Source organism: Pieris napi, chromosome 19, assembly GCF_905475465.1.
Source record: "Pieris napi chromosome 19, ilPieNapi1.2, whole genome shotgun sequence".
Lineage (NCBI taxonomy): Eukaryota > Metazoa > Arthropoda > Insecta > Lepidoptera > Pieridae > Pieris > Pieris napi.
The window spans coordinates 1010954-1037237 of record NC_062252.1 but is presented as its reverse complement, the minus strand read 5'-3'; the positions used below and the strand labels follow the sequence as shown (position 1 = coordinate 1037237).

General features: G+C 34.1%; 1 protein-coding gene across 3 annotated transcripts; it reads right to left on the bottom strand.

The window, feature by feature from the left end:
* Positions 1–382: 382 nt before the first annotated feature.
* On the bottom strand, positions 383–26177 carry LOC125059346 (transcriptional activator protein Pur-alpha). 3 transcript variants are annotated; one of them, XM_047663728.1, is made up of 9 exons: positions 25844–26177; positions 15539–15586; positions 11854–11966; positions 9423–9587; positions 8582–8760; positions 7126–7249; positions 6570–6692; positions 5425–5478; positions 383–5285 (listed from the first exon to the last, which is right to left on the bottom strand). In XM_047663728.1, the coding sequence occupies exons 1-9, from the start codon at positions 25884–25886 to the stop codon at positions 5250–5252; spliced, it is 885 nt and encodes a 294-aa protein (XP_047519684.1). In that variant the 5' UTR covers positions 25887–26177; the 3' UTR covers positions 383–5249. The 3 variants fall into 3 exon arrangements, with proteins under 3 accessions (XP_047519684.1, XP_047519685.1, XP_047519686.1); XM_047663729.1 differs by having other exon boundaries at positions 7144–7249; XM_047663730.1 differs by lacking the exon at positions 25844–26177 and adding an exon at positions 25451–25830.
* Positions 26178–26284: the final 107 nt, after the last annotated feature.

The window sequence follows — 26284 nt, the reverse complement described above, 5'->3', positions numbered from 1 at the left end:
CCCCTCGACAACGGTGTTAACTCAAACTATCACATCAGTTGGATCTTTACCCCTGGACGTATGCTTAATATAACGCACCGAAGAGGCTAATGTTTAATATAGGGCAATGTAGATTTCAAAATTATTGCCAATAAGACTAATCGCACTCAATCACCTCAACGGCACCCCGATATCGGCTCGCATGTGTTCCCTTCAACCATTCTCATATTAAACACGCCGACACAAGCTCCGTTCAATAGAAACTTTGAAAGGAACTCGTCCCGGCAACTTATTGGTGCTTCTACGATCGTTCGGCTTATACATAATATAACTGATATTAGAAAATAACATGAATCACATCGTTTCAATCATCGTTCACGTACTTGCCGTAACAGTTCACAAAATTTGACGATGTTGATTCGGTTTTAATTAACATCTGACTTATAATTACTACATTTGATCCTTTCAGATGTTTCAAAATAGTCGTTATAAGTCAGAACTTGGACCGGGACCTGATGTACTTCTGCGATGACTCCACTTCAGTACTTCATATACCAGGTAGTGTATTCGGGGTTTTAAGAAACAAAGACGCGCGGCGGAGGCTGCGACGGCAGAGCGAATCCACGCGATCAAACGTAACGTACAGATAAATTATCTTTTAGCAAAACATCAATCAATATCAGAAATATAATTAATTAAAACTAACGTACTATTATAACTCTGAATTTTTAAATTTATTACTTTTTTTTAGTTTTTTATTTTACGTTTCGTAGTTGTCATTCAGTATCTATAGTGTACCTATTTTATGTATGTTTAACACTTAAGAGCGAGTGCGTCGCGGGCGCAGTGTCTTGTCATCACTTTAACTGTAAACGGTCTTAGATATGGTTATTTTAATTTAATCAACTATACGCATGCGTAATGCCTAGTTGAAAGCATGATCCAATAAAATACAGGTCCCGAACATGTCAAATATAACATCATTCACAATCCGTTATCCAAGAAACTGTGAGACCTCATTTTATTCCATCATGGTTTAAACTTTTTACAGTTTATCAGTGATTTTGACAAGTGAAGACAACAACTGCGCAACTTATGAATAGTATAATTGACTATCAACCTCAACCACACAATCATACCTGATTCGGTGACATCTATACAACTCCAATGACATCAAATTATGGAGAACCCTTGAAGCTAAGGAAGGGTTTTTTTAGTTTTAAGGCCTATGGCCATATATAGACGTCACCGAATCAGTTGCATTATAGTATAGGTTAAATATAGATGAGACAAATGTGCGGAATCAGAGGGGCGCGGCGCAAGTATCACAGGAGGCAGCCCTCGACCACTCGGCGGTGCGGCTCCTAACTGTCCTTAAATCGACGGCACACAATTACCCACAACACGTTCACAATTAGGACCATAAACACGATAACTTAATCATGACTGAGACAAATTAGTCAAAAAAGGTCCTTCGATCCGGATAGTACAAAACAACCGCCGATTCATCGGTACAGAAAATTTCCGAAAATCAATGAATCCGTAGCGTAACCCACAATCACGCACTACTGCCTATTGCCGACGTAATGAACTCACGCGATAACTAGCTTCATTAACATATAGACTCTATATTACTCCATATATCTCATTGTACCTTAAGTTATATTGACGACGGTCGAAAGACCGAAATGGGAATATATAATATCGATATCTTCTCTAAATATAAACTCTGTTAATCTTAAACGTCTATGGAACTAAAATTACATTTTGTACCATAAAGTTTGTTAAAATTAAGCCACAGTCGTGGGAAGACGCACTTTACGCCTCGTGCTTTCGCTTATGATCTAAAAGTTAATAATAAAGTGTGATAGATGTACTAATCTGCCGTTCTAAAGAGAAATGCCGCACTGGGAAGGGAATGTGACAATTACGAATGGAGTCTAGCTTTAGACTATGGGGTTTTGTCACAATGATTTAGTTTCGCATAAAATACTAGAACGACGAGTAAAACGGCTATCTCAATAACCCGGCAGGGTGTGAGGCAAATGCGCCTCCCCACGAGCCCTCAGTAACACATGACAAGCGATACAGAACACTGGACTATGTTCGCGCCGCGTCTCCGTCCGCACACCACTATTAAACGAATAAAGGAACAAGATATACCACAAATGATGAGACGACGTTTCAATAAATCTGAATTGCTGTGTTATGATAAAAGTTCTTATCCTATTGGATAAAGGGCAGTGCCTGGACCGTTCGTGGTCAGATTTCTATGGATTTTTTAAGTCCGTCGACCCATCTTAAAACAAAACTATAACTAACTTACGATAGTATGAGAACGCCGCACTCGCTCCGTTCATATATCTACTTTATATTAGTATAGAGAAGTGATTTTTATATGTATTTTTATTTTTCTCATCTATCTGTTATAGTTATCGGACGTAACCAACTTATTTCACTCTGTTTCACGAATAAACAAAATTGCAGACACCTCATGAAGTTTAATAAATATGGCCATATCTCGTCAATCAATAATTATGAAACTTCATGATGACGCCATTTAAGTGTCTAGAGATAAGACTAGTAGACTGCATCTGTTTTCTGTAAGTATTGACTGCATCGGATCGGATGCAATCTAAAAAGTCATCTATTACTACTATCTGTTAGGGTCTAAGTTATATTAGCTCAAATCCACGGCGAAACGCATTAATCGATTTTGATACACATGCGTTTCACGACAAAACCAGAGCTGCAAGTCTAAATTTGATGGCGCACGTAAGCTTACAAATAACGATACAGTCAACATGCACGGACCTATGACACAAAACCAAAATTCAGCTGCGTTCAAACTTAAATTAATGCTTAGATAAGCGAACTTCAATACGGTAAAGTGTTTCGATGATCGACAACTACAATATACTCAAATATACCTTTCGTTTTAGTAAAGATAACAGATGACGCTTAAAGTATATGATTACGTATGACGCAAGAAGTAACCCGTATCGAAAAATAAATTACTATGTTTGAATGTTTTTAAGTTGAAACTTTTGAAGCGATATCAACATTTATCGAGGCCATTTTACGAAGTATAAAATGTAAGACTTTTCCTGTCTATCGATACAGGTTTCCTATAGTTAGTTGCCATGAAAAAGCGAAGCGGAAACACGAAATAATTGTAGTGTACGTAATTAACAAAATGAGTCGAGCCGTAGACTGTAGACAACTACCTTCCTACTTACCGTAAACACTTAACAGCCTAAATCTTTTTTTGCTGCATTTTTTTATTTTTTCTTTCATTAATGTAAGGGGTGGAAAAAGCATGGCGCGACGTCGACGTCAAATGGGGGTAAAAACGTCCGACGAAAAAAGGCACGCCCGACGCACGTGCGCCTTAAACTATTGCGCCCGCGCATACATACATAATATATACAAACACCAACTCACGACTCGACGCGTAATAGCTTTTGTAAATCATGAAAGATTTTAGAATTCAATAGATTTTTGCACAAGCGATTACGAGTCACACAGGGTGCTTACAAACCAATCTTAAACTACCCTCCGTACGAACGCGTTCGTGTCGCGTATAGGCGGATAATTTTGAAAAACCCAAACCAAAAAATCCAAATTTAATTTGAAAACAACGATTTGGGTGGATTTAATCCAAACATTTAATTATTTCATACCATTTAACTGATCAGTGTTAGTCAGTAGAATTACCACCAAATATATAGAATAAGAGTATCACTTTTGAAGGCTACAACATATTTTTAAGTTATTGTAAATCTTAGTAGTCCTTTTTAAAGGTACGAAATAATTTGAAATAAAACTTATCGACTAGACCTGGCATAACTAAAACTAAGTTCAGTTAAATATTGGGAGTGTCACGGACGCGTTCGTACTTACATTTCTCGACTACGAGTATCACAGCAGCGTCACTTATATTATTAACGAGTGCCGCCGCCCTACCGCTGACCGCTTTTAGAAGACGAGCAAAATCTATGGAATATGTTTAAACAGGTAGTGTTGATGCATGTGTAAGAAATAGTAATTGGTGGGAAACATGTTTAGTTAGTCAAAGAAAATATCCAAGAACGACATGATGCGGTGGGAGATGACAAGAAGAATAGTCAGGGTAGAAATTACAAGAGAATATAAGAGGAATTTGATATTGATTGATTGCATATTATTTCAATGGGCACGTTGGAACGTGCACGTGTGACGTACACGTGTTAACGTTTAGTAAAGAGCGGTAAACGGCAGAGCGGCTGATTTAATACTCGCCATGTAAACACCCAATGTCTCCACTCAATGGGGTAATGTGTACATTCACAGGAATTATATTTGCTGTTCCCGTTTAACGCGAGCTAGACGTTAGAAGAGGCTATCAAACTAATAAAAATCATCCAGGTATATAACCCAAACTCTAAATCTATAACAACTTGACGATAAACCTTTAGAAGATCTCTAATGTATTTTATCGGATTTACATATTAATTAATGTATACACATTACCCCCCAACCATTCCTGTCGGTATACTACGTACACAGACAAAATGAAATAAACGAAAATACACCTAAAACTAACGTGGCTGTTAAATTTAACGCCAGATTTCATGTAGGTCAAGCGTTGCCCTGGCTAAATTGACGTTTCCCATAAATAAATAACAAAACGGATCGTTTTGAAACTTGTCGAGTATTAAAAAAAATAGACAATAGCGATCCGTTACGAGTTATGTAGATATAGGAATGGTGAATGGAATTATAATTCCGTTACAACACAAATCGTTTAGAACGAATATAAAGCTTAGCTTTAGTTTGCGGCGATTTTTTGGTTTTAAAACCGGTTAGTACAGAAGCATGTGCATCTTTCCAATTACATAAGTTTTTTAATTGTAAAATTATTGCCAAAACAAAAGTTTGAAGATCAGATATTGCTTATTACGAAGGATTAATATTAATTTTTGAAGTATTAAAAATAATTATTTAATTAGTAATAGATTGTACAAAAATCAGTTTAAAAGTGATTTAAATGAGAAAAACTAACAAGATTTAACGAACTGAAGTGCGAATATAACTTTTTACCGGTTGAAAGACAGGTTTAAGCAAAAATATGTCAAAAATCCTTCCTAAAAGCAGTAAACCGATGACGCCGCGCGACGCGAAACCGAATCAAACGAAATGTAATAAAGCTCAAACAGTTTATCACATCATCTTATTTCTAAAGGGCGTATGTACAGGGCTCACGGCCGGAAGTAGCCGAAGTGATCGCATCAAATCCGACTCGCGCCGTTTCCGCCAAATGTGTCCTGGAATTAAAGTGTTCCTATTTAAAAATTTTGTGCAGTTACGTAACCCAAACGTATACCAATCAGATGATCAAAATTCTTACAATGATATCTACGTATCAAGCCGACCAAAACTCAGTTCCGCATTAATAATATTTACCATTTCCCGTGCAGGCTGCGCACTGCCGGCTCTACCTCCAGAACCACTGCCGCCCTGAAACATTTTTTAATATAAAACTAGCAGACTCGGTCAAGCGTTGCTGTGGCTAAGGTTTTTGTTATATTACACAGTAGTAAACTACTTAACTACTATGACGACTCATTGGTCTAGTGGTTAGTACCCCTGACTGCGAAACCATGGGTCCCGGGTTCGATCCCCGGCTGAGACGAACATCGATGTGATGAGCATTTGGTGTTGTGCTTCGGTCTTGGGTGTTTAAATATGTATTTATATGTCTATCTATCTATAATATGTATGTATATCCGTTGCGTAGTACCCATAACACAAGCTTCACCAGCTTAGCATGGGACTAGGTCAATTGGTGTGAATTGTCTTTAAAAAAAAAAAAAAAAAAAAAAAAAAAAAAAAAAAAAAAAAAAAAAAAAAAAACTTAAGGGAAACGGTAGGAGAACACCAGCCATGGGGACCACCATGCTTTTTTGTGGTTATGCCATTAAATTGTAGCTTATGTGAAACTTTGTAATTTCAACACAGCGCCATCTGTTTGAATTGTGACTGCCAAATAATAAACAAATAATTTGTAATAAAATAATATTGCGGGTATAAATTAAGATGTAAGCTGTCCTATCTTTTAAGTTAGATCAAACTGCACACGGTGTGCAAATTTGATAGAAATCAGTTAAGTAGTTTAGGTGTCCATAGCGGACAAACAACGTGACGCGTAATTTATATATATTAAGATAACTGGTATAAACGCGAATGTCATTGAGGCAGCAAGGAACCGCAGCAAAGTTATTGTCAAGTACTGAATTTTCGAATGTAACAAATTCACGATTATATACGTTAAAAAGTTTTCTTTTAATGTATTAAATGATCCATGTTGGAATAAATAAAGGGTATAAGGCCATCCTCCTGGCCAAGTGCAAGTTGGCGAAGTCATATCGAAGTTAAAAAGACCTCCGTATAAAGTCAAAAACGTATCGAATTGACGTCATGCGTGATTTACGGAAATAATTATGGAAATGAAAAGAAAAATCTATTACTGCAAAGGATTCGAACCTGCGACCTCATGTTGACCCTGGAAGGAAGTCACTTTTCCATATAAAACACTTTTTTAATCATACCTGGTGCGTAGGCGGGGAGAGCTGCGCACGTCCCATCTTATCACAGTATTCGGCCATTATGTCCCGGAAACGAGACCAACACTTCTCTGGCACCGTGATCGCTGTACGGAAATTGCTTTTCACCTGAAATATGGAATCTTCTTACAAAAACATTCGGTTTTTATGAAGTCACTTAAAACTAAAAAAACAAATACTTATTTAACGTTAGTAGTAGATATTCTAAATATTTTTAAAACCATATTTTGAGAATTTCCTTCTAATTCGCAATCTTGCTGCGATAGATAGATAGAAAAACATCTTTAATCTATTTATGTATCCTTTATTTAAGGGCATATCATACGACAATTTATATATTTGAAACGAACGATTTGACACATCAAATACATTTTTAAGAATAAACACCCAACAAAAATATTTCAAAACACTTCACAAGAAGGAATGTTTCTATTAAAAACTAACAATACCAATTTTCTAAAGTCTACGAATGTTTAACTACACATACAACATCAAAAACAATACAAAAATGTTAATAAAACCGTATTGTGTTAGGAATTACTTGCAACGAAGGTACAACCTCGCTGACTTTCATGTATATCCCGCGATTGTTCTGTCCGATGTCAAAGTAGAAATTCTTGTTGTCAACGCGGAGGTGGCGCCCTTCGGGGAGCTCGCCTTTGTACCTAAACATTATTTCCAAATTTATTAGAGGACGAGGGATACTGGAGATGGCCCCAAACATGTGTAGATTAAGCATAATAAACTTTATCATATCTTCATGTTATTCATAACTAAGGGAGCGTTCAAATATTACGAAACACGTTTTTTGTCCTTTTGTAAAACGTTACGACGATGCGGGGCGGGGATTGAATTACGCGTTATTGGTAATATTATTTTCGACATACACCACATAATAGTAACTAAAGAGACACAAGGTGAAACGTTTTACTATACTTGAGTACAGTACTGTACTGAGTACTGAAAAACGTTACGGTGAGATACATGTCAATAATCTCCAAAAAATGCGTTACGTAATACTTGAACGCTCCCTAACTGCTGCCAAAACTTAGTTTCGCTCTAATGTGACCATTACAGTAGTAGTATACTACTATATAACCCACATATGGAACATTTTGCTATGCTACCCCATGTGACTGCTTTTCCAGAATAAAAATCAAAATACTAAATAAAACACAATTTTTGATATTTTCGAAAATTTTCTCAGAGTTCGAGGAATAAATTTAAAAAATACTCAAATTGTTCCAGCCGTCTTCAAGTTTTCAGCTACATTATTATTTATACAGATAAAATAAATTTTATTATTGCAGTAAATTATATTCTTTGGTGAACAAATTGAGAGAAGAGGTAATACATAATGTTGATTAGTGGGATACATATTTATTTTAATTAAAATATTAAAAAAGCTTTTCTGTAAATTAACATGCTTCACAGTTGGTGGGCTTAACATTAAGTTTAATCAAATGTATAGACACTAGTTTTTATTAAATTAAAGAAAATTTCCAAGACTTTACTTAATGTATGGTTTGAGGTATATGAAAATGGTAATTAATTATATCCCAAGTGATTAATAGTTATATGCCAAAATAAATTAGAATCCAAATACATAATTTCTTTAAATTTAAATGATAATATTAAAATAGGAGTTACAGCTGCGCTGAAAAGTAATGAAGAACAACATTTGCCTTCCGTTCTTGCTATTTCTTGCAGAATTTCTTTTACGCTGTGTAGTTTTACACAAATCTAACTAAATTTTTTCTAAAGAGAATTTACTTACCGGGATCAAAACCTATTAACAATATCACCCGTTCCTAACATGATAGAGATTGTAATTGACTGAAATAAGTATTATTCCAAAGTGAAAACTATATTTACTATGTAGTTGCTATCAAAATATATTTTGGCTTAAATACGTTTCCCTATATATAATAACTATATAATCATAATTACAATTCTGCGAGCCACTTCTTAGCTATGCTGTTTTAATACGGACTTACCCCCCATCATCAGTGCCAAAATCATCCAACAAATCAGTCAAAGCATCACGAAACTCAATCATTCCTTGAGCAGGCAACGCGATCTGACTGCGCGGTCCACCGCGTGTGATCGTCTGAGAAACGCGTAGGAAACGCCCGCGAGAATTCTCTTTAAGGTCTAGATAGTATCTCCTGTTGTCCTGGAAATTATTTTAAATTAATAAGCCATAAGGACAAAACACTTAACAAACTTATAAAATATGTGTATTGTCTATGCGTGTGTGTAGGTAACTGATTTGATTATGAGGAGTGATATTAATAGAATCTATTTCTGTAGTAAATATCATCACAAACTACAGTTTTTAACCAAAATTGGTTGGTGGTGGTGGTAGGTTGGTGCCCTATGAGGCAGAAGTTTAAGTGAAACAATTTTACTTAGATTGCTATTGTTTTCTCAGTTCACTATCAGCATTTGCAAGTACATCTATGTAAAATATATCTTGTAGAGATAGGAGTAATTGGTACCCATCTAAACTTTTGATTAATAAAAACAAAGATTGTTGTATAGCAAACAGTTAATAATATAAAAATATATTTTAATTGCATAATGTATAATAATTTAAATTTGGCCTATGTATGCTGTAAAGAAATAAATAATTGATTGATCTACTATAATATAAAGTTTATGACGATAAATAAGTGAAATATGTATTAACATACTTTAAAAATCAAGTTGACACAAAATGGTTGCAATTTTCTGCATCCATTCCATCAACCTTATTAATTACTGATATAAAACATTCCTCCTCAATCGTAAATTTCTCTTCTAGTTTCAACTGGGATGAGTCAACCAAAAACTAACCTTTAACATCATCTCGGACTTGAGTTTCCCATCATCAGGCACATTTTCAGGATTAGGCGGGCCAAGGGACGAGTAATAGTCGCTGAAGCTCGAGAGGTGGTCGCGGAACTCAGCAGCTGTCGACATCGCCAGGAATATTTGGCTACGACGTCCATCTGCACCGATCTGAAAAAAAAATTGTTCTTTGATTATATGTATGGGTGTGTAAAATAAACTATGTATTTAAGAGTGTATCAGCCTCCTGTGCCTGACAAACACCGTCAATAGTTGGGCCTAAGGCCTATAACGCACTAGCGGCTGGCCGCGATGCGGTGTGCCGCCGCGGCAGGCCGCGGTATATATATACGGTCTGCCGTAGCGGCATGCCGTATTCCGGCTAACCGTCCCTATTGCGGTCTGCCGCAATCGTCACTCGTCAAGTGCTTCTTTAAATATTGCACATGATGGACGTTGAAGAAGTTGCGGCAGTTATTTAATCGTAGAAAATATCGTCAAAAAAACTCTGCGTAGTGTCTAGCGCAAGGAACAAGCGATGACTGAGGCGGGTAGGACCCGGTATTTGCGGCTAACTGCGCCGAGTGCGTGGAGGAGACGCGGCGCGCCGCATCATTCAACCGATGCTCGCCGCAGCTCCAGATCAACCGGAGCGGTTGACGGTTGTCCGCAAATGAGTGCGTTGTTATCGTGCGGTTTCATGTAATAATCGATGTGCGGCCTACCGCATTGCGGCCAGCCGCTAGTGCGTTGTAGGCCTAAGTCATGCCGGTTTAAACATGATATATCTATTTTTTGAGCACAGCCGGGAATCGACCTCAGGGATCAGAATCGCACGCATATACGCCATCACTGCTATTTCTATTCTGTTACCGATGAAGAAAACAACGTAAATTCTTGATTGGCTGCTCTAAATTTACATTAATGATATGAATGATTCTACCATTATATAAAATTTGGGATATGGGACTTTGGACTTAAAATTGTATACAGATAATCACAATATTATCATAATCGTTTGGCAGAAATATCTTATCTTCTAGCAAGGACTATCTGATCATTGTTACATTACCGACATCAAATAACACAAGTGGTATAGATTTCTGTGTTTTTTTTCAACTGACGTTTTTTATTAATTATAAAAAAATCCGCATATAGAAGTTCAGCTACGCCTCAGAAGAGAGCTTACTTTGTCAGTGTACTTATTTAGGATACTTACGGGTCGGGTTCATAATTTGGATGTAATGGATTGGGTCTACGGGTTCTAAGCAAACCTGAACCGGAAGCTCAACTTTTGGATGTACCGCGCAATCCAACTTGGTTATCGAATCGAAAAAATATAATTTCTATCGAGGGTAGACCTATTTGTTTGTACACTGGCTAAGTTTACAAGAGGATCTAGGTATATAAATATACATATATGTATATATTTTTAAATTGATTTTAATGGTAGGATTATCGGATTATAATTATGTGGAAATAAATAAAAATTTCTTCGCAAAAATACCAATTTATCGAAAAGAACGAATTCCCGGTTAGCCCTATAAAAAGATAACTAAATCTGGCACGTGTAAGCTTATCTATTGTTTTATCCCGAATTTCAACATCCGACCTATTAAGGAAACCGGAAGTCAGAACGCTTCACTAAATCTATGAAAATGTTTAGATCGTTACGAAGAAAATATTCTTCTCAATTTCTACACCTAACAAAATTGTTTATCTACATTTTACACTTGGGTCCTATCTACAACTCTTCCCCTCATAGAACTAAATCATATTTTATCTGATTCCTCCAGTCGCCACCAGTTTATGATTTTGATGCTTAACCGTCTCCTCAGAACTGAATATATTTGCGACAGGTTAAGCAAGACTGAGGATGAATGTACATAATATATTTTTATTTTCGAATAGAAATATAATTTGTTAGTATCTGTGGTTAATAAAAAAAATCAAAAATCACATAAAAATTATGCCAAATTGGATTTCGATTTTGCAGAGGCCTTACTACGTACTTGAAATGTCTCTGAGGTTCCATAAAGGAACACCGACACAGCACACTCTTATAACAACTCTCAGCCACACACTCAAATACATAGTGTATTATACACATTACACATACATGCACGCATACTTAATTTCTTATACGACTTGTGGTTCATTAGATGTAACACTAAGACTTCTTTTTCTTAATTGTTTTACACATGCACAATATACCAAGGGATAATTGTAAGTTACCCACAACACAGGGGCTTCCTAGTGTGGGGACTAGCGTTAGATCAATTCACATCCATATTTCTGTCATGAGTAAAGTTTTATTATTTAAATAAATAACTGTAGGGTCTAAGAACTCACAAGGGTAGGTAAACATTTTCTTACATTATACAGGTCACAGTTTAAAACCAATTGCAAATATTATATATTCATTTAATGGTCGTACCTCAGCAACTTTGATGAACCGCCCCCTCCGGTTTTGTTTCACGTCGAGGTAGAATCGTTTGGATTGGATCTGCAGCATTTTCGTCGCCAACTCCTGCTCCTGTGGCTGTTGACCTGGAACCATCAAGTGAGTCCATTACAATTTTGTTTCAATGATGACATTTGAGTCTAGTGTAATAACATCAAAAGTATATAAGTGTCGAGGCCCGATCGCCAATTATTTCATACATTTTAATAAAGCAATAAAGTGTGTTCCTAAACAAGCCCAAATAGCGTACCAATTCTTAAAACGCTGGCAAAGCATTTTTAAAAGCTTTACGCTTAAATGACAATGGACGGGACAGTGCCCATAGAACCGATCGCTGATGGAGCAAAAAAGTTCTGGAATGGAGGCCGAAGACCAGTCACTGAAACATAAGACGGCCTCCCGCTAGGTGATGACCTGATAAGTGTGGGCGAGAGAAGGCGTTTGATCGTACGTCGTCTTACTGGAAATTTCAGCGGCATGCCTATATCGAGCAGAACAGTCTGAACCCAACGGTAACGCACTTGTGAGGCTTCTGTCATTGTGAGTATCCATGAGCGGTATCACTTAATATCAGGTGAGCCTCCTGCCCGTTTGCCCTTGTAATATAAATAAAAAAGGCCTCGGTAACCAAATATCTGTCGGCAAGCCAAGTACATTCATCTCAAAGATTACTATTACATATGTCATAATTAGAAACCTGATCGATTACGTACCGTCCCGCGCATGGCCCGCATAAGCGCGAGCTATGACTCCGTTATGTCAAAATGGTAATTAATTTTTGACGGGCGCTGGTCATGGTCTTCCTCAGAATAAAACGTGGCAGAATTTTAATTACTCTTGCTGAAGGATGCATATATAGTGTTATGAATACTTACGTATGCAGGCCGTCATGTGTGACGGTACGTAATCGATCAGGTTTCTAATTATGACATATGTAATAGTAATCTTTGAGAAGAATGTACTCGGCTTGCCGACAGATATTTGGTTACCGAGGCCTTTTTTATTTATATTACAAGGGCAAACGGGCAGGAGGCTCACCTGATATTAAGTGACCTTTTAAATAAATACAAATTACTTATGTCAGGGGTAACCTATATGGTACTCATTTGTTATTTCCGGAATTCTATTCAAGATCTTATAAAAGATTTACACAAATGAAGTCCCCTTGTCTAACTAATCCACTTGTATTTCAAAAACTAGGAACACGAATTTTATAAAGTTATTTAGTTTAATTTTTTTACAACACAATTGAAACAGGCGCAAAGGGACGCAAAATGGACTTGACAAATCATTATAAATTTCACACTACAGAAATATAACTAGACAAATACCCACGTTATAGGGGGGAAATGAACAGTGTTGACCTAGTGGCTTCAGCGTGCTACTCTCATCCCTGAGGTTGTTGTTTCGATCCCTGGCTGTGCACCAATGTACTTTCTATGTGCGCATTTAACATTCGAACGAACGAATGCTCGAACGGTGACGGAAAACATCGTGAGGAGGAAACCGACATGTATTAGACCCAAAAAGTATACGGCGTGTGTCAAGCACAAGAGAGGCTGATCACCTACTCGCCTATTAGATTGAAAAATTATCATGAAACAGATTCAGAAATTTGAGGCCCAACCCTAAAGATGTTGAAGGGCCACTGATAGGGGGAAATACGGCGTTATATGTGGGGACGGAAAACGTGTTATACTGAGATTACTGTACTAGATATATAACAAGCATTAAAGATAACTACAACAATAATATCTTGCGGACTGAACGTAATAAAAATATAATAGAAATTATTGTACTACACTCCATAATAATAATCCCCTATATGGGACTTGACTTCAGGTCGAACGTGAATACTATCAGTGCTGTACGGTCATCGTTTTTGGGGATAAGACCTGCCGGTTTTCTCGTGATGTTTCTTCGACCAACATGGCCAAAAATAAGATATACATGTACAAGCTATCCAGGTTTCAATGGGCTGGACATGGGGATAACGTAACATTGTAACGGTGAAATAATTTTTGAAATCTTTCCAGTAAATAACATATTTTTTGGTAAAATAATTTATTAACATTTTGTGTTGAATATTTGGCGAAACTGTTATTGTTTATAATTCTGGTGTGAACAGTTAAAAATTATTCTATTATTTTAATGTGAAATTTATGTCGACTTAATAAGAATAAGAATCTCAAACTAGTTTCGCTAGTAACCGAAGTGAGGACCAACGCTCAGTAAATCAGCTTAGCAACAAAGCTGGCCAATAGGGTTGCCACATTGGACTTTCTAATTAATATGGATAGCTGTTTTAATTAGTTAACAGCGAAATAACGTTACAAGATTCGTTTTTTTTCAATTAGTACCACGTTCTATATTTGACTTAAATTAAAAATGGATAATGGAGAAATACTAACCATGTTGGTGTAAAAAAATGTCAAATTGTAAACGTGAAAATATTAGAGAATTATCGACACTAATATGAAGTTTATTTGTTTGAACGCGCGACTCTCAGGCATTAGGGTTCGATTTGAAAAATCATGACTAAGTCAAATTATAAAAAAATCTACAGAAATTCGTAAACTACAATTCTGCGGAATTATTAATAACTAGAACGCGGATCGATATTTTGATTAGTTTCCTAAAATATCTGTTGTTAAGTCATTTTAAAAGAGGCAACCCTAGTCAGCAGGGGGGCAACACAATCGTTATGTTAGGAAATTACATGACCTATTTCTGGCACGTTCAGGATATGAGAAAAGATTGTCTAGCCAATACAAATAAACCGGTATTGAAGAATGCTGCATTCCATTCTTAAAATGTTTTTTTAAACTTATTCAGACATTTAAATCGCAGACTTATTTTAATTTGTCAATTTCCTGTTTTCCATGTGTTATTTAGACGACTTTATAATATAGTCGTATATATAGTTTTAGCTTTTTATATTTATTAAATTAAATTCTAAACATTTTTCATTAAACATATTTTTAAGAATATTGCTACAAGTGTGCATGTGCAATAGCTAATCATTTGACTCGAACAACACCCCGAAGTGGGATGTTCGGGTCGGAGTAGAGAATAGATTATAAAAGAAGTTGTAACACATGCGCACGGGCAATTCCTTTGTTTGAAAGTTTGCAAGTTTGAAGTTATAGAGTTTACTTAGTATCAGTGAAGTGAATCAAGTCATCATTGGAGTGTTTAATTTCGTGCCTTAAGAACTAGATCAACAAGCCTTTACAATAGATACGATCAAATTGGACATACTTAATCCCTTTTGAGTTAGGAAATACGTTATGAAATAATTTATCGTGGTTCTAAGAAAAGATAGTGGACGCAATTAAAGCAATTTTTTTATGTAATAGGAGGCAAACGGCCAGTAGGCTCACCTGATGTTAAGTGATATCGCCGCCCATGGACACTCACATTACCAGAAGGCTCGCAAGTGCGTTGCCGGTTGCCTTTTAATAATTGGTACGTTCTATTCTTGAAGGACCATAACTCGAATTCGTTCGGAAATACTGTATTGGGCAGTTGGTCCGACATAGTGGTGATGCGCGGCAAAAACTGCCTAAAAAACTCTCAGTTGTCGATCGGCAGTCGGACGTCCGATAATGAAACTCCTATTCCTAATCAATAATTTGTTAAAAATCAAAATCCTTACCGGAGTCAAAGTTGTTCCCGCCTGCATCCATGCCTTGACCATGATATTCTGAAAGAAATAAACATACATTTAAATAAACAATTACCACAATACCTAGGACAGGTACGGCTCTAACAATTTGAGTAAAAGCTACTAGGATAAGCGAATTTGTATATTTAAAAACTATCGGTCAGGTTTATCAATTACTTACAGTAGTTGGACGCAAAAAGCTTGGGTTAAGTTGCAATAGGTTAACAATACTGGAGTATAAGGTATCTTGTTGATAATATAGAAATAATAGCAGTCAGTTATATTCTGGAAAAAGTTTGGTAATCCAGGCATAGTTTAACTATTTTTCAGTAGTTATGTAGATAGCCAAGTTATTTCTAGTAATGTAATAGCCCCAAGAACTAAAGGGACGAAGTAGGGATCCTATATAGGGATATACATTAAAGATAGATGTACTATTATGAATGAGGTATATTTTCCCTCTGTTGTAATGTTTTCGTTTCGTTTTTGACGTGATAACGTCTTTAAAATCGTTTTAGTCGGGTGACATGTTCAGAAACTTGTGTCACACCAAAACCTCACGAGCGCGATCGCAGGTATAACGAGAGAGAGACGGACCGATCTCCCGTCTCATCTCGAGCGCTGCCAGTCATTCCGTGAATGTATGAAGAAAAATGTATATCATAGTCGAATAAGTAAACTTGTCATTTTACACCCGAAATTTATCATCAAAAGCGTGAATAAAACGATAGATGTAATTTAAAATTTGAAAAAATTGTTATCTTCATTAATTCCTTACTTCCCAAAAACTTATATCACCAATAAGACGTTATCACGTAAACATCTCGATCGTAAACCTACTTTACAAACAACCAATATTTTTTTTGTATTGGTTGTAGTTTTTCCGAAAGTTTAAAGAAATTTGTGGGTACTTTGGGCGCCACGGTTAAAGTCCTTACCTGGACTTTTTTTAGTGATTCCTGTACTTTTAGGGATTTGTAATGTTTAAGCAATAATAAAAAAATATTATGGATAGCACTACGGCCATGTATGTTTCAGACCATTTGTTACTAATAATTATTTATAACCAATAAACACTACTCCTGCTTAAGAAATAACTTCACACCACAAAAGCAGTCATTGTTCTATATGACAACGTCGACCTCAGTATATTTTATCTCATTAATTTTATGATAGCGTTACAAACACTTAAACTGATGACGTCACGTTCACCTAAATCCCGAAAACCTATTTTAAGAATTTAGTTCTGACTTCTAGGTTACGATTTATTAATTCCGTGAAATCTTGAGTTTTTAGAATTCTACGCCCAACCGCAAAGATTTGGAGCGAGGTGAAATTCGAGGCTCGAGAGCAAACGCAATGGAGGCTCTCTGTGGACTTCTTCTGCACCATCCAGGGGTATTAGGACCATTAAGCCAAGACGCCCAACGGGCTGGGCTGTATTTGTTTAAGTAATAGTAAATAAATTGGAATACACAACCGAGTCAGGCAAGACGCAATAATACACGAACAAAAATTATAATGAGAAAATTGTATCAAAAAGAAGATACACTTTCAGTCTTAAACAAATTCCTCAAAATCTTCTTAAAATTCTGTACTTTTTTTGTTACCTTTTATATACATGAAATAAAAAATAAAACCATATGAATAAAACAAGCCTGAGAGCAGTTAGATAATATTATAATCTTAATACATATATATAAATTACGTGTCACGTTGTTTGTCCGCTATGGACTCCTAAACTACCGAACCGATATCAATCAAATTTGCACACCGTGTGCAGTTTGATCTAACTTAAAAGATAGGATAGTTTACATCTCAATTTATTCCCGCAATATTATTTTATTGCAAAAAATTTGTTTATTATTTAATAGTCACAATTCTAACAGATGGCGCTGATTTGAAAGTACCAACGTTTCAAATAAGCTACAATTTAATACCATAACCACCAATAAAGCATGGGGGTCCCCATGACTGGTGTTCTCCTACCGTTTCTCTTGAATAGTTTACTACTATGTAATATAACAAAAACCTTAGCCACAGCAACGCTTGGCCGGTCTGCTAGTAGATATTAATTATAACCCAACTGTCTTGTCAAATTAATCAGACCCCACTCACTTTTAGGTGTGGCCGAATTTTATTATCACAGTACGTTGACCTTAGATAATTAGGTTTATTCTAAGCGTTTCCTTTATAGACGATAAAAACGATATTTTCATTACCTAGACTGTTACGCTGCGCCTATTTTTTGGCTGGAAGCCCGAATTACCTCCAACCGTATTACGAAAAGATTTCAGGAATCCACACATTCAATTTTTCATGCTACTTCTTTTATCATATGTCTAAGAATAGTACTAATAACGATTTGTTTAAAAGATCCGGCATCGCAAGTGGAGAACAAGAACACATCCTGGAGGATCTTACACCCAAGACTTCGCAAACGAAAAATTGTCCGGGCAAAATAATCCTAGCTGAGTAGTACCTAAGTCCCAAACAATAAGATTGACGTGGGCTGAACCGTACCTAGCCTAAGATAGAATGCGTTGGCGGAACACTGTAGACGCCCTCTGCCCCACCCAAGTTTTATGTTTAAGTTATTTATTTATTTGGGAAACAAAACAGATACATCTCTATGCAATAAAGTTAAAACATAAAATAAACACATTGGATGTATCCACAAAAAGTTTCACAGACAAAAAATATGATATAAAGCAAAACAAAACAAGACAAAATTTATAAATCCGGAGAACGACAAACATACTAGTATGTTTGAAGACTAAGTTTTTTTTTCATTATTCTTAAATTAATTAATTATAGGAAGACACATTATTTAAATTATGCAATAATGTGTCTACCATCTCATATAAACCAATCGTAAATGTATATGAGACTAGGAAAGACGAAAAAAAGAAAAGGTATTTAAAATAAATCTCTTAGTTTTATTTCACAGGTATATATAAACTTGTGGGAATTTAATGTCTATTTCAAAAACACATTTTATACAGACTGCATGCTCACATGTCTTTATGTACCTACCAACGAAATTGTAACATAGGAAGAGAAAACTGCTCGATGTAATGGCCGATTTACATTATCTTAGTGTTTAGGAGAGTGCTTTAGGATAGTACTTTAGTTGAAACATGTAAACGCTACTTGCTTTAGTAAACGCTACGCTAAAGAACTTGCCTTTCAACTTGTACTAAAATACTCTCCTAAACACTGAGGTAATGTAAATCGGCCTTAAGCGATTTAACTAAACGAATTCGAAACACGCCTACCTGGGCATCAGGCGTGTCAAATGTAACCACGCAGGTTGTAATTAATATTCAAGTCATATAAAATCCTATAAGCTGGGCCAATCGTTACTTAGCATCGTTAGTCTAGTCGACAAGTTGAAAATGGAACAAAATAGAGATACTACTCTTAAAATTATGTGCGATAGCTCATTGGATCCGGAATGACGTCTAGAAAAATGTGCTAAAAGCGTGTATTAGCACATAAAAAATTGCAAAAGTTATAGACCATTAAAGATGAAAAAATAATGGCATTTAGTTTTTTGCCAATATCTAATAAACTATTAATATTTAAGAAATTTCAAATAAAGATTCTGAAAGAGGAGGAAATTTCCAATAAAAAACTCCTGACTCCCAGAACTCTATCTCCATTATTTATAATGTTAATTTAACGCTGAAAATAGGTCTGCGGTTGACATTTTTAGGATTCGCGCGTGGCGTCAAAAGCGACTACGGCACATTAATTAATTTATTTAAGGTATTGAATATTTTTTTTTAAATTTGAAAAAATTATGGTGTGTTCTGAACACTATAATTAATTTATTCCCGTTGAAAATTTTACTTAAAGTTAATTTTTCAACAAGTTAAATAATTGTTAACTAACGAAATTTTCTCGAACGACCGTCTTAATTGTAAGTGAAAAAAAATGTTTAAATAATGGTCGTAAAAATATTTCGCTTCGTAGAGCCTTTCTTACATACATACTTAACAAGATCGTGCCATAAAAGTTAAAAAAATATTTATACTTTGTTTATAACATTTTTTTTACTTAAACAAAAACTTAAAAATCCATGTAATGATGTTAAAAAAAAATTTTTTTTTCTAAATCATCATATAATCGTTTTTCTATTAATACAAGATATTTATTGATTTGCAAAAAAAAAAATTCCCGCCATTTGTTGATAAATTTTTTTTAAACAAATTGATTAAATCAATATTTAAAAAAAAAAATTTAACACAACTTTATTACATTAAAAATTTTATGATTTTTAAAAAAAAAATTTTTCCTTAATAACAATTTTTAATTGTTTATAATCGTTTTTTTTAATTTTCTATTGTTTAAATAATTAGTTAAGAATTTTTTTTTTTCCTAAAAATCATAATTGACAGTCTTCTATAAAGTAACAGAAAAAAATTGTTTTTTAATCAACAATTCTATTGTTTATTAACTTACCAATTTGTTATAAACAAATATTCAACTTTTGTTTATTTTTTTTCTAAAACTTCTAAAATTAACAAAAACAACCATATATAACAAAGTATAGAAAAAATTTTTTTGGAAATTTTTTGATTATCATGAATATTACTTTTATTTAAAATTAAAAAAATGTTTTTCTATACTTTGTTATATATGGTTGTTTTTGTTAATTTTAGAAGTTTTAGAAAAAAAATAAACAAAAGTTGAATATTTGTTTATAACAAATTGGTAAGTTAATAAACAATAGAATTGTTGATTAAAAAACAATTTTTTTCTGTTACTTTATAGAAGACTGTCAATTATGATTTTTAGGAAAAAAAAAATTTCTTAACTAATTATTTAAACAATAGAAAATTAAAAAAAACGATTATAAACAATTAAAAATTGTTATTAAGGAAAAATTTTTTTTTTAAAAATCATAAAATTTTTAATGTAATAAAGTTGTGTTAAATTTTTTTTAAAAAATATTGATTTAATCAATTTGTTTAAAAAAAAATTATCAACAAATGGCGGGAATTTTTTTTTTTGCAAATCAATAAATATCTTGTATTAATAAAAAAACGATTATATGATGATTTAGAAAAAAAAAAATTTTTTTAACATCATTACATGGATTTTTAAGTTTTTGTTTAAGTAAAAAAAATGTTATAAACAAAGTATAAATATTTTTTTAACTTTTATGGCACGATCTTGTTAAGTATGTAAGTAAGAAAGGCTCTACGAAGCGAAATATTTTTACGACCATTATTTAAACATTTTTTTTCACTTACAATTAAGACGGTCGTTCGAGAAAATTTCGTTAGTTAACAATTATTTAACTTGTTGAAAAATTAACTTTAAGTAAAATTTTCAACGGGAATAAATTAATTATAGTGTTCAGAACACACCATAATTTTTTCAAATTTAAAAAAAAATATTCAATACCTTAAATAAATTAATTAATGTGCCGTAGTCGCTTTTGACGCCACGCGCGAATCCTAAAAATGTCAACCGCAGACCTATTTTCAGCGTTAAATTAACATTATAAATAATGGAGATAGAGTTCTGGGAGTCAGGAGTTTTTTATTGGAAATTTCCTCCTCTTTCAGAATCTTTATTTGAAATTTCTTAAATATTAATAGTTTATTAAATATTGGTAAAAAACTAAATGCCATTATTTTTTCATCTTTAATGGTCTATAACTTTTGCAATTTTTTATGTGCTAATACACGCTTTTAGCACATTTTTCTAGACGTCATTCCGGATCCAATGAGCTATCGCACATAATTTTAAGAGTAGTATCTCTATTTTGTTCCATTTTCAACTTGTCGACTAGACTACGTTACATAAGTGGTTCAAGGCTGGTCAATAGCTTTACTCGTCAGACGCGGGCCAGACGCACAAAAAAAGTGAAACCCAGTTTTTCTTGAGAAATCGCGCTCCGCATCGAATAGGGGGCCGATTTTATTCGCCAACTTGTTTTATTGACTATTACGACGGCCTTTTCGACATTTAAATGCACAGGAAGTTGTTTCCGTTGGTATTCGTAACGTACAAAAGGTATGTACAAGGATTATCAATCTTAATATGTGAAATCACACGCCGTCGCAGCCTGTTAAAAACTAAATATTGTCAGGGCCGTAATGAATTGGATTAGATCTGAATGGCATTTTTAAATATACATATATTTCCGGCAAATGGCTACTGTCAAAGGATCCGAAACACTACTAGAAGCAATTAAAATTAAACCATGCAAGAAATTTAAGGGAATTTACTTCAATATTTACGCCATACTGTGAAAGACTAAACATTATTATATTATACGCTATGCACCTTAATAAACGTTTCTATGCCACCGTTAGATCTCTTACACATCTTTTAAATAACCATGTGTTATCTGGTCGCCAACCAGATCGGTCATTAATAACTCCAAAAAAGTACATTGTTTCTTGCCATTTTTGGGCATCGTTTCTTGAAGTAGGGAATGGAAAAAATATATGGTGGAGTTGAGTAGTTTATGTATCCATTTTGAAAAATCGATATACGATTAATATATTCGCTTGATACAAAAAAACCAAACATAGAACAAGATTTTTAAATTTACACAATACATTAAGCCAAGTAAACCATTTTAGAAAAAAAATTAAATTACATTCATTTAATGTTTTACATAACTAATTGTGATTGTGGGCTGGCGCGACTCAGTGCTCCAGCTCTCCACTGCGCCCCGCAGTCCACCCCGAGACACTGACACAGCAATTCGTGCTGGGATAGGGCCTTAAATGATTTATAAAGCAATGTTATGTCAAAAACGCTTTAGAATTATAACGTCTTCCTTACACAGAAATTGCCATATCGAGGCAAAAAAATTGGCGTCAAGATTTAGCTGTAAGTGTGACTTCCGTATTGGATATATAAATATTTTACCCTCAGTATAATATGACAAGCTAAGTACGATGAGTATCACAACACTACGGCAATGAGATCTTAGCGTTCTTTAAAACTAGGTGGGCATACTTTAAACCAAGAATGAATATAAAAATGTATCGTACTAATTAAATGTAAATTAATTATAATTACAAACAAAAATATAAGAAAAACGCTTTCTATAATTCGAACGCATTGGATATTATTATTCAATACATCACTTGCGAGTAAGTATGTATTAATTTGGATAGAAGTGACAAATATTTTATAAGTATTTAAATTTTTCTATATGTTTATTTTATAATCTTAAATAAATTAAATTAGGTACATAACCATAATTGAAAATAATATTTTTCATTCAAATCCATTAGAATTCTTTATTCAAGCAATTGAGGCATTATTCTAACTGTACCTATTATTTAATCAAATTAGAATACAATGTTTAATTATTTATTCGGTACATTTCGATTTCCTGATGAAAAATCTAATATCCAAAAATTTATCCAACTTCAAATACCTGAAAACGAAAGAATGCGCCGAAGTTGGAAAATATCTATATTTTACTTTTAGATAAATTCGTGCACGCTAGATGTATGCACACGTACATGAAAGCCTAAATAGTGATCACATTCAAATATTTTACAATACCAATCGTATCCGAAAAATACAAGACATAAGTCAAACTAAAGAGCATCTTGTTTGAAGTTGGTGAGCTTAATTTAGAATATAAATAATAATGAAATAGTAACAAAAATAAAGCTCATTGAAACTCTTGAGCAAAATACTGTTATTTTATTCTTTAATCAATCAAATTAGAACAAAAAAACAATTACGAAATCATGTCGAACATCACCGTTTACAAGTGATGGTAGCTCTCAAGGTAAAAAAACGCCATGACGCAAGCTTGTAATAGACGAAATAAATTGGCAATATGCGAAATCTTTTCACAATGTCTTGCTCAATAGACAATCTGTTACAGAATTACTAATAGGAGAATTATTATAAAATTAGTAAAGAGATGAAATATTTCACAAATACCTATTAGGTTGCGAGACAAATTAAAGGGAATATTTAGATGATTGGCCATGATTAAAATCCATTAAGTTGTAGCAATAAATACTAGCTAATTATTTTGCATTTAGAAAATGAAAGTTTACTTTTAAGTCTAATTCCTATTAACTTTTTTCCGAACGTCTTACATAAAGTAACTAATACGCTAATACTGGGAACTAAAAAACTAAACAACTGCAGCCAAAATATGTGTACTAAGGTAGTGTTTCCCAACCTTTTTTGTGCCATGCCCTCCCTGCCTTTTTAGAATTCTTATGACCCCCACCCCCCCATATGTAACATACATAACTTTTAAAATTAAAAAATTGAATTGTTCACTTAAAAGAGGATTTGAGGAAGAAATTACTTAATGTTAACGAATCACTAAGTACATTTTCAAAACATAAAGAAAAACTGAAAATTACAAACAATTATCGAATAGGTCCCCTTAGCAATCAAATTGCCTCTTTGTAGGGCGTAGGTCCCACGATGGGAAACACTGTACCAAGGTCAGTAAATAGAAACTACTTTTAATTATTTAGGCATAATTCGTTAAGTAGTTAAATAAATTTGCCACATATATAAGCTAAAAAAAGATTACACACTGTCTTATGTTTTCTTTATTATGTTATTATCTATTTAGCCATTTCAGTAGGCCATTGAAAAGAATCAGATGGAACCGGGGATACAGGAGCTTATGATACAAGATTGTCTGCCAAACAAGGATCTCTGAACTCGACACAAATACCAGTCAAGGTCAAAGTAATACATATAATTGAATGACTATTCTAATAGTTCTAGGCTTGGTTAAAAGATACTATTAAGACCAAGACTAGACACTAGCATTGTCTTATCAAACTGTAATAATTTACATACCACAAATTTACTGATTATTCTATAACCTAGATGGTAACCTCTTTTACAGTTGAACTTTTCCCAGTATATTTATATATATTAAAACTAGGTATAAAAGCAAGTATATTACAAATAACCTTATATAGTACAAGTATTTGTAAAATAACACAAATACCTATTAATTAATATATTGCCTGTATTTAGACAATTTTAATCCATCTTTATATACATTGCCCATCACTATTTTTATAAATTTGTATTATCATAAATAAATGTCTTAAACATTTTAACAATATTAACTATTACATTATCTAAGATTAAATAATAAGAGATGGTAACCAAATAGGTTAAAAAGACCTAAAATGTCACCTAAATTATAGTTAAATTGAAATAATATTATAATAAAGATTAAGAGTTATGTCATATTTACTGAAGATCAATAAAATCTGATTTTTTACTATAGAACAAAATAGTTACTATAGTTAAAATTCAGACTTTTTATAAAAATATTGATTTTACATCCTTGTATAACAATGGTACTCATGGTTAGACCATTAATTTATCTAACTTTTTAATCAATTTATTTTACAAATTGTAAATATTTTACTAAGAAATGTGTATAAGTTTAGCAAGTCTCAATTAGGCTAAGCAGTATGTTAATTTCAGGAGAAGTAAGGAAATAAACAAAATACAATTAAAAGGTTTAATGCTGATAAAATTTTAAATCTTCACACTTCACTTGAATACTTACAGTTTTAAGTATCTTTTTCCAACCAAAATGGTCACTGAGGTTTAAGATTTTCTGCATACTCTATCAGCTGGCATGTGAATACTAATTCAGCACTAAAAATCAATATTTAACTATATACAACCTACCAAGTTACACAATATAGCTTAGTAACAACTGACACAATCCTTTGTTCACACTTCATTGATCAAATATTTAGCACCACCTAATGAAGAACACTTTCACTTTTTCACAATACACTTCACTCACCACTGAACAAAGAAAATTTAAGAAAAATTTAACTATTTCAGGAAAAAACAAAGAAAGGAGCAGTGTCATAATGGAAGATATACTGCACTCACGTTAACACTGACCTGCCATGATGTCAGCTGACTTGAAGAGCGGTGGCTCGGCGCCTCCGCAGACCCGGGAGCCACCCTGGTTGACACCAGTCAACGGCCCGCCCGCCGACAAGAGGTCGCAGACAAAAAAATCGATAGGTCGACAACCTCTCGCCGCGCTTACGAGTCGTCAGCCGGGCGGCCGTCGCTTTGCCGTCGCCCGCCGCTTAACCGATCCCGCACCAGAAACCCCTCGAGGCCTCAACGTTCGACTTATTACAGATACAAATTCGCCATTTTGAAACAGGAACAATGAAATATTTGCTATAGAACCGTACGACAGCTGAAAATATAGCCCGCGGTCCGCGAATTCGACAGCGGTAAATTATACGTATAGACGCTATACCATTGTAAATAAATACGTACTCTGACTAGAAATCCCCTCGTCACCGCTGCCGATATCCGACATCTCAATCCACAACGAATTCTACAGGCAATCCGCCGATCTTTCGGAACTTCTGGGACAACTGAAATTGTCTATGGATGCACGGCCATCAAACTTCACTTTCTTTATGGTTACACTTATTTCAGAAATTTAAACTAAATACCAAGTACTTTCCTCTTAACACACTTTTTTCGTATTTATATCACTGAAAGTATTATTTTTGCCCAGTAAATAAAATTAATTTGGACCCACAAAGACTTCGCTAGCGTAACCAAATACCAAAATGTGAAGAGTATTAATTAGAATGACATTAAAGGAATGGTGTCAGTTGTCATGATGGTCAAAATCATAAACTAACACCATAGACAGCTAATACAGAGTAGATATTTACGAGTGTAAAATGTACAAATAAAAATACATCA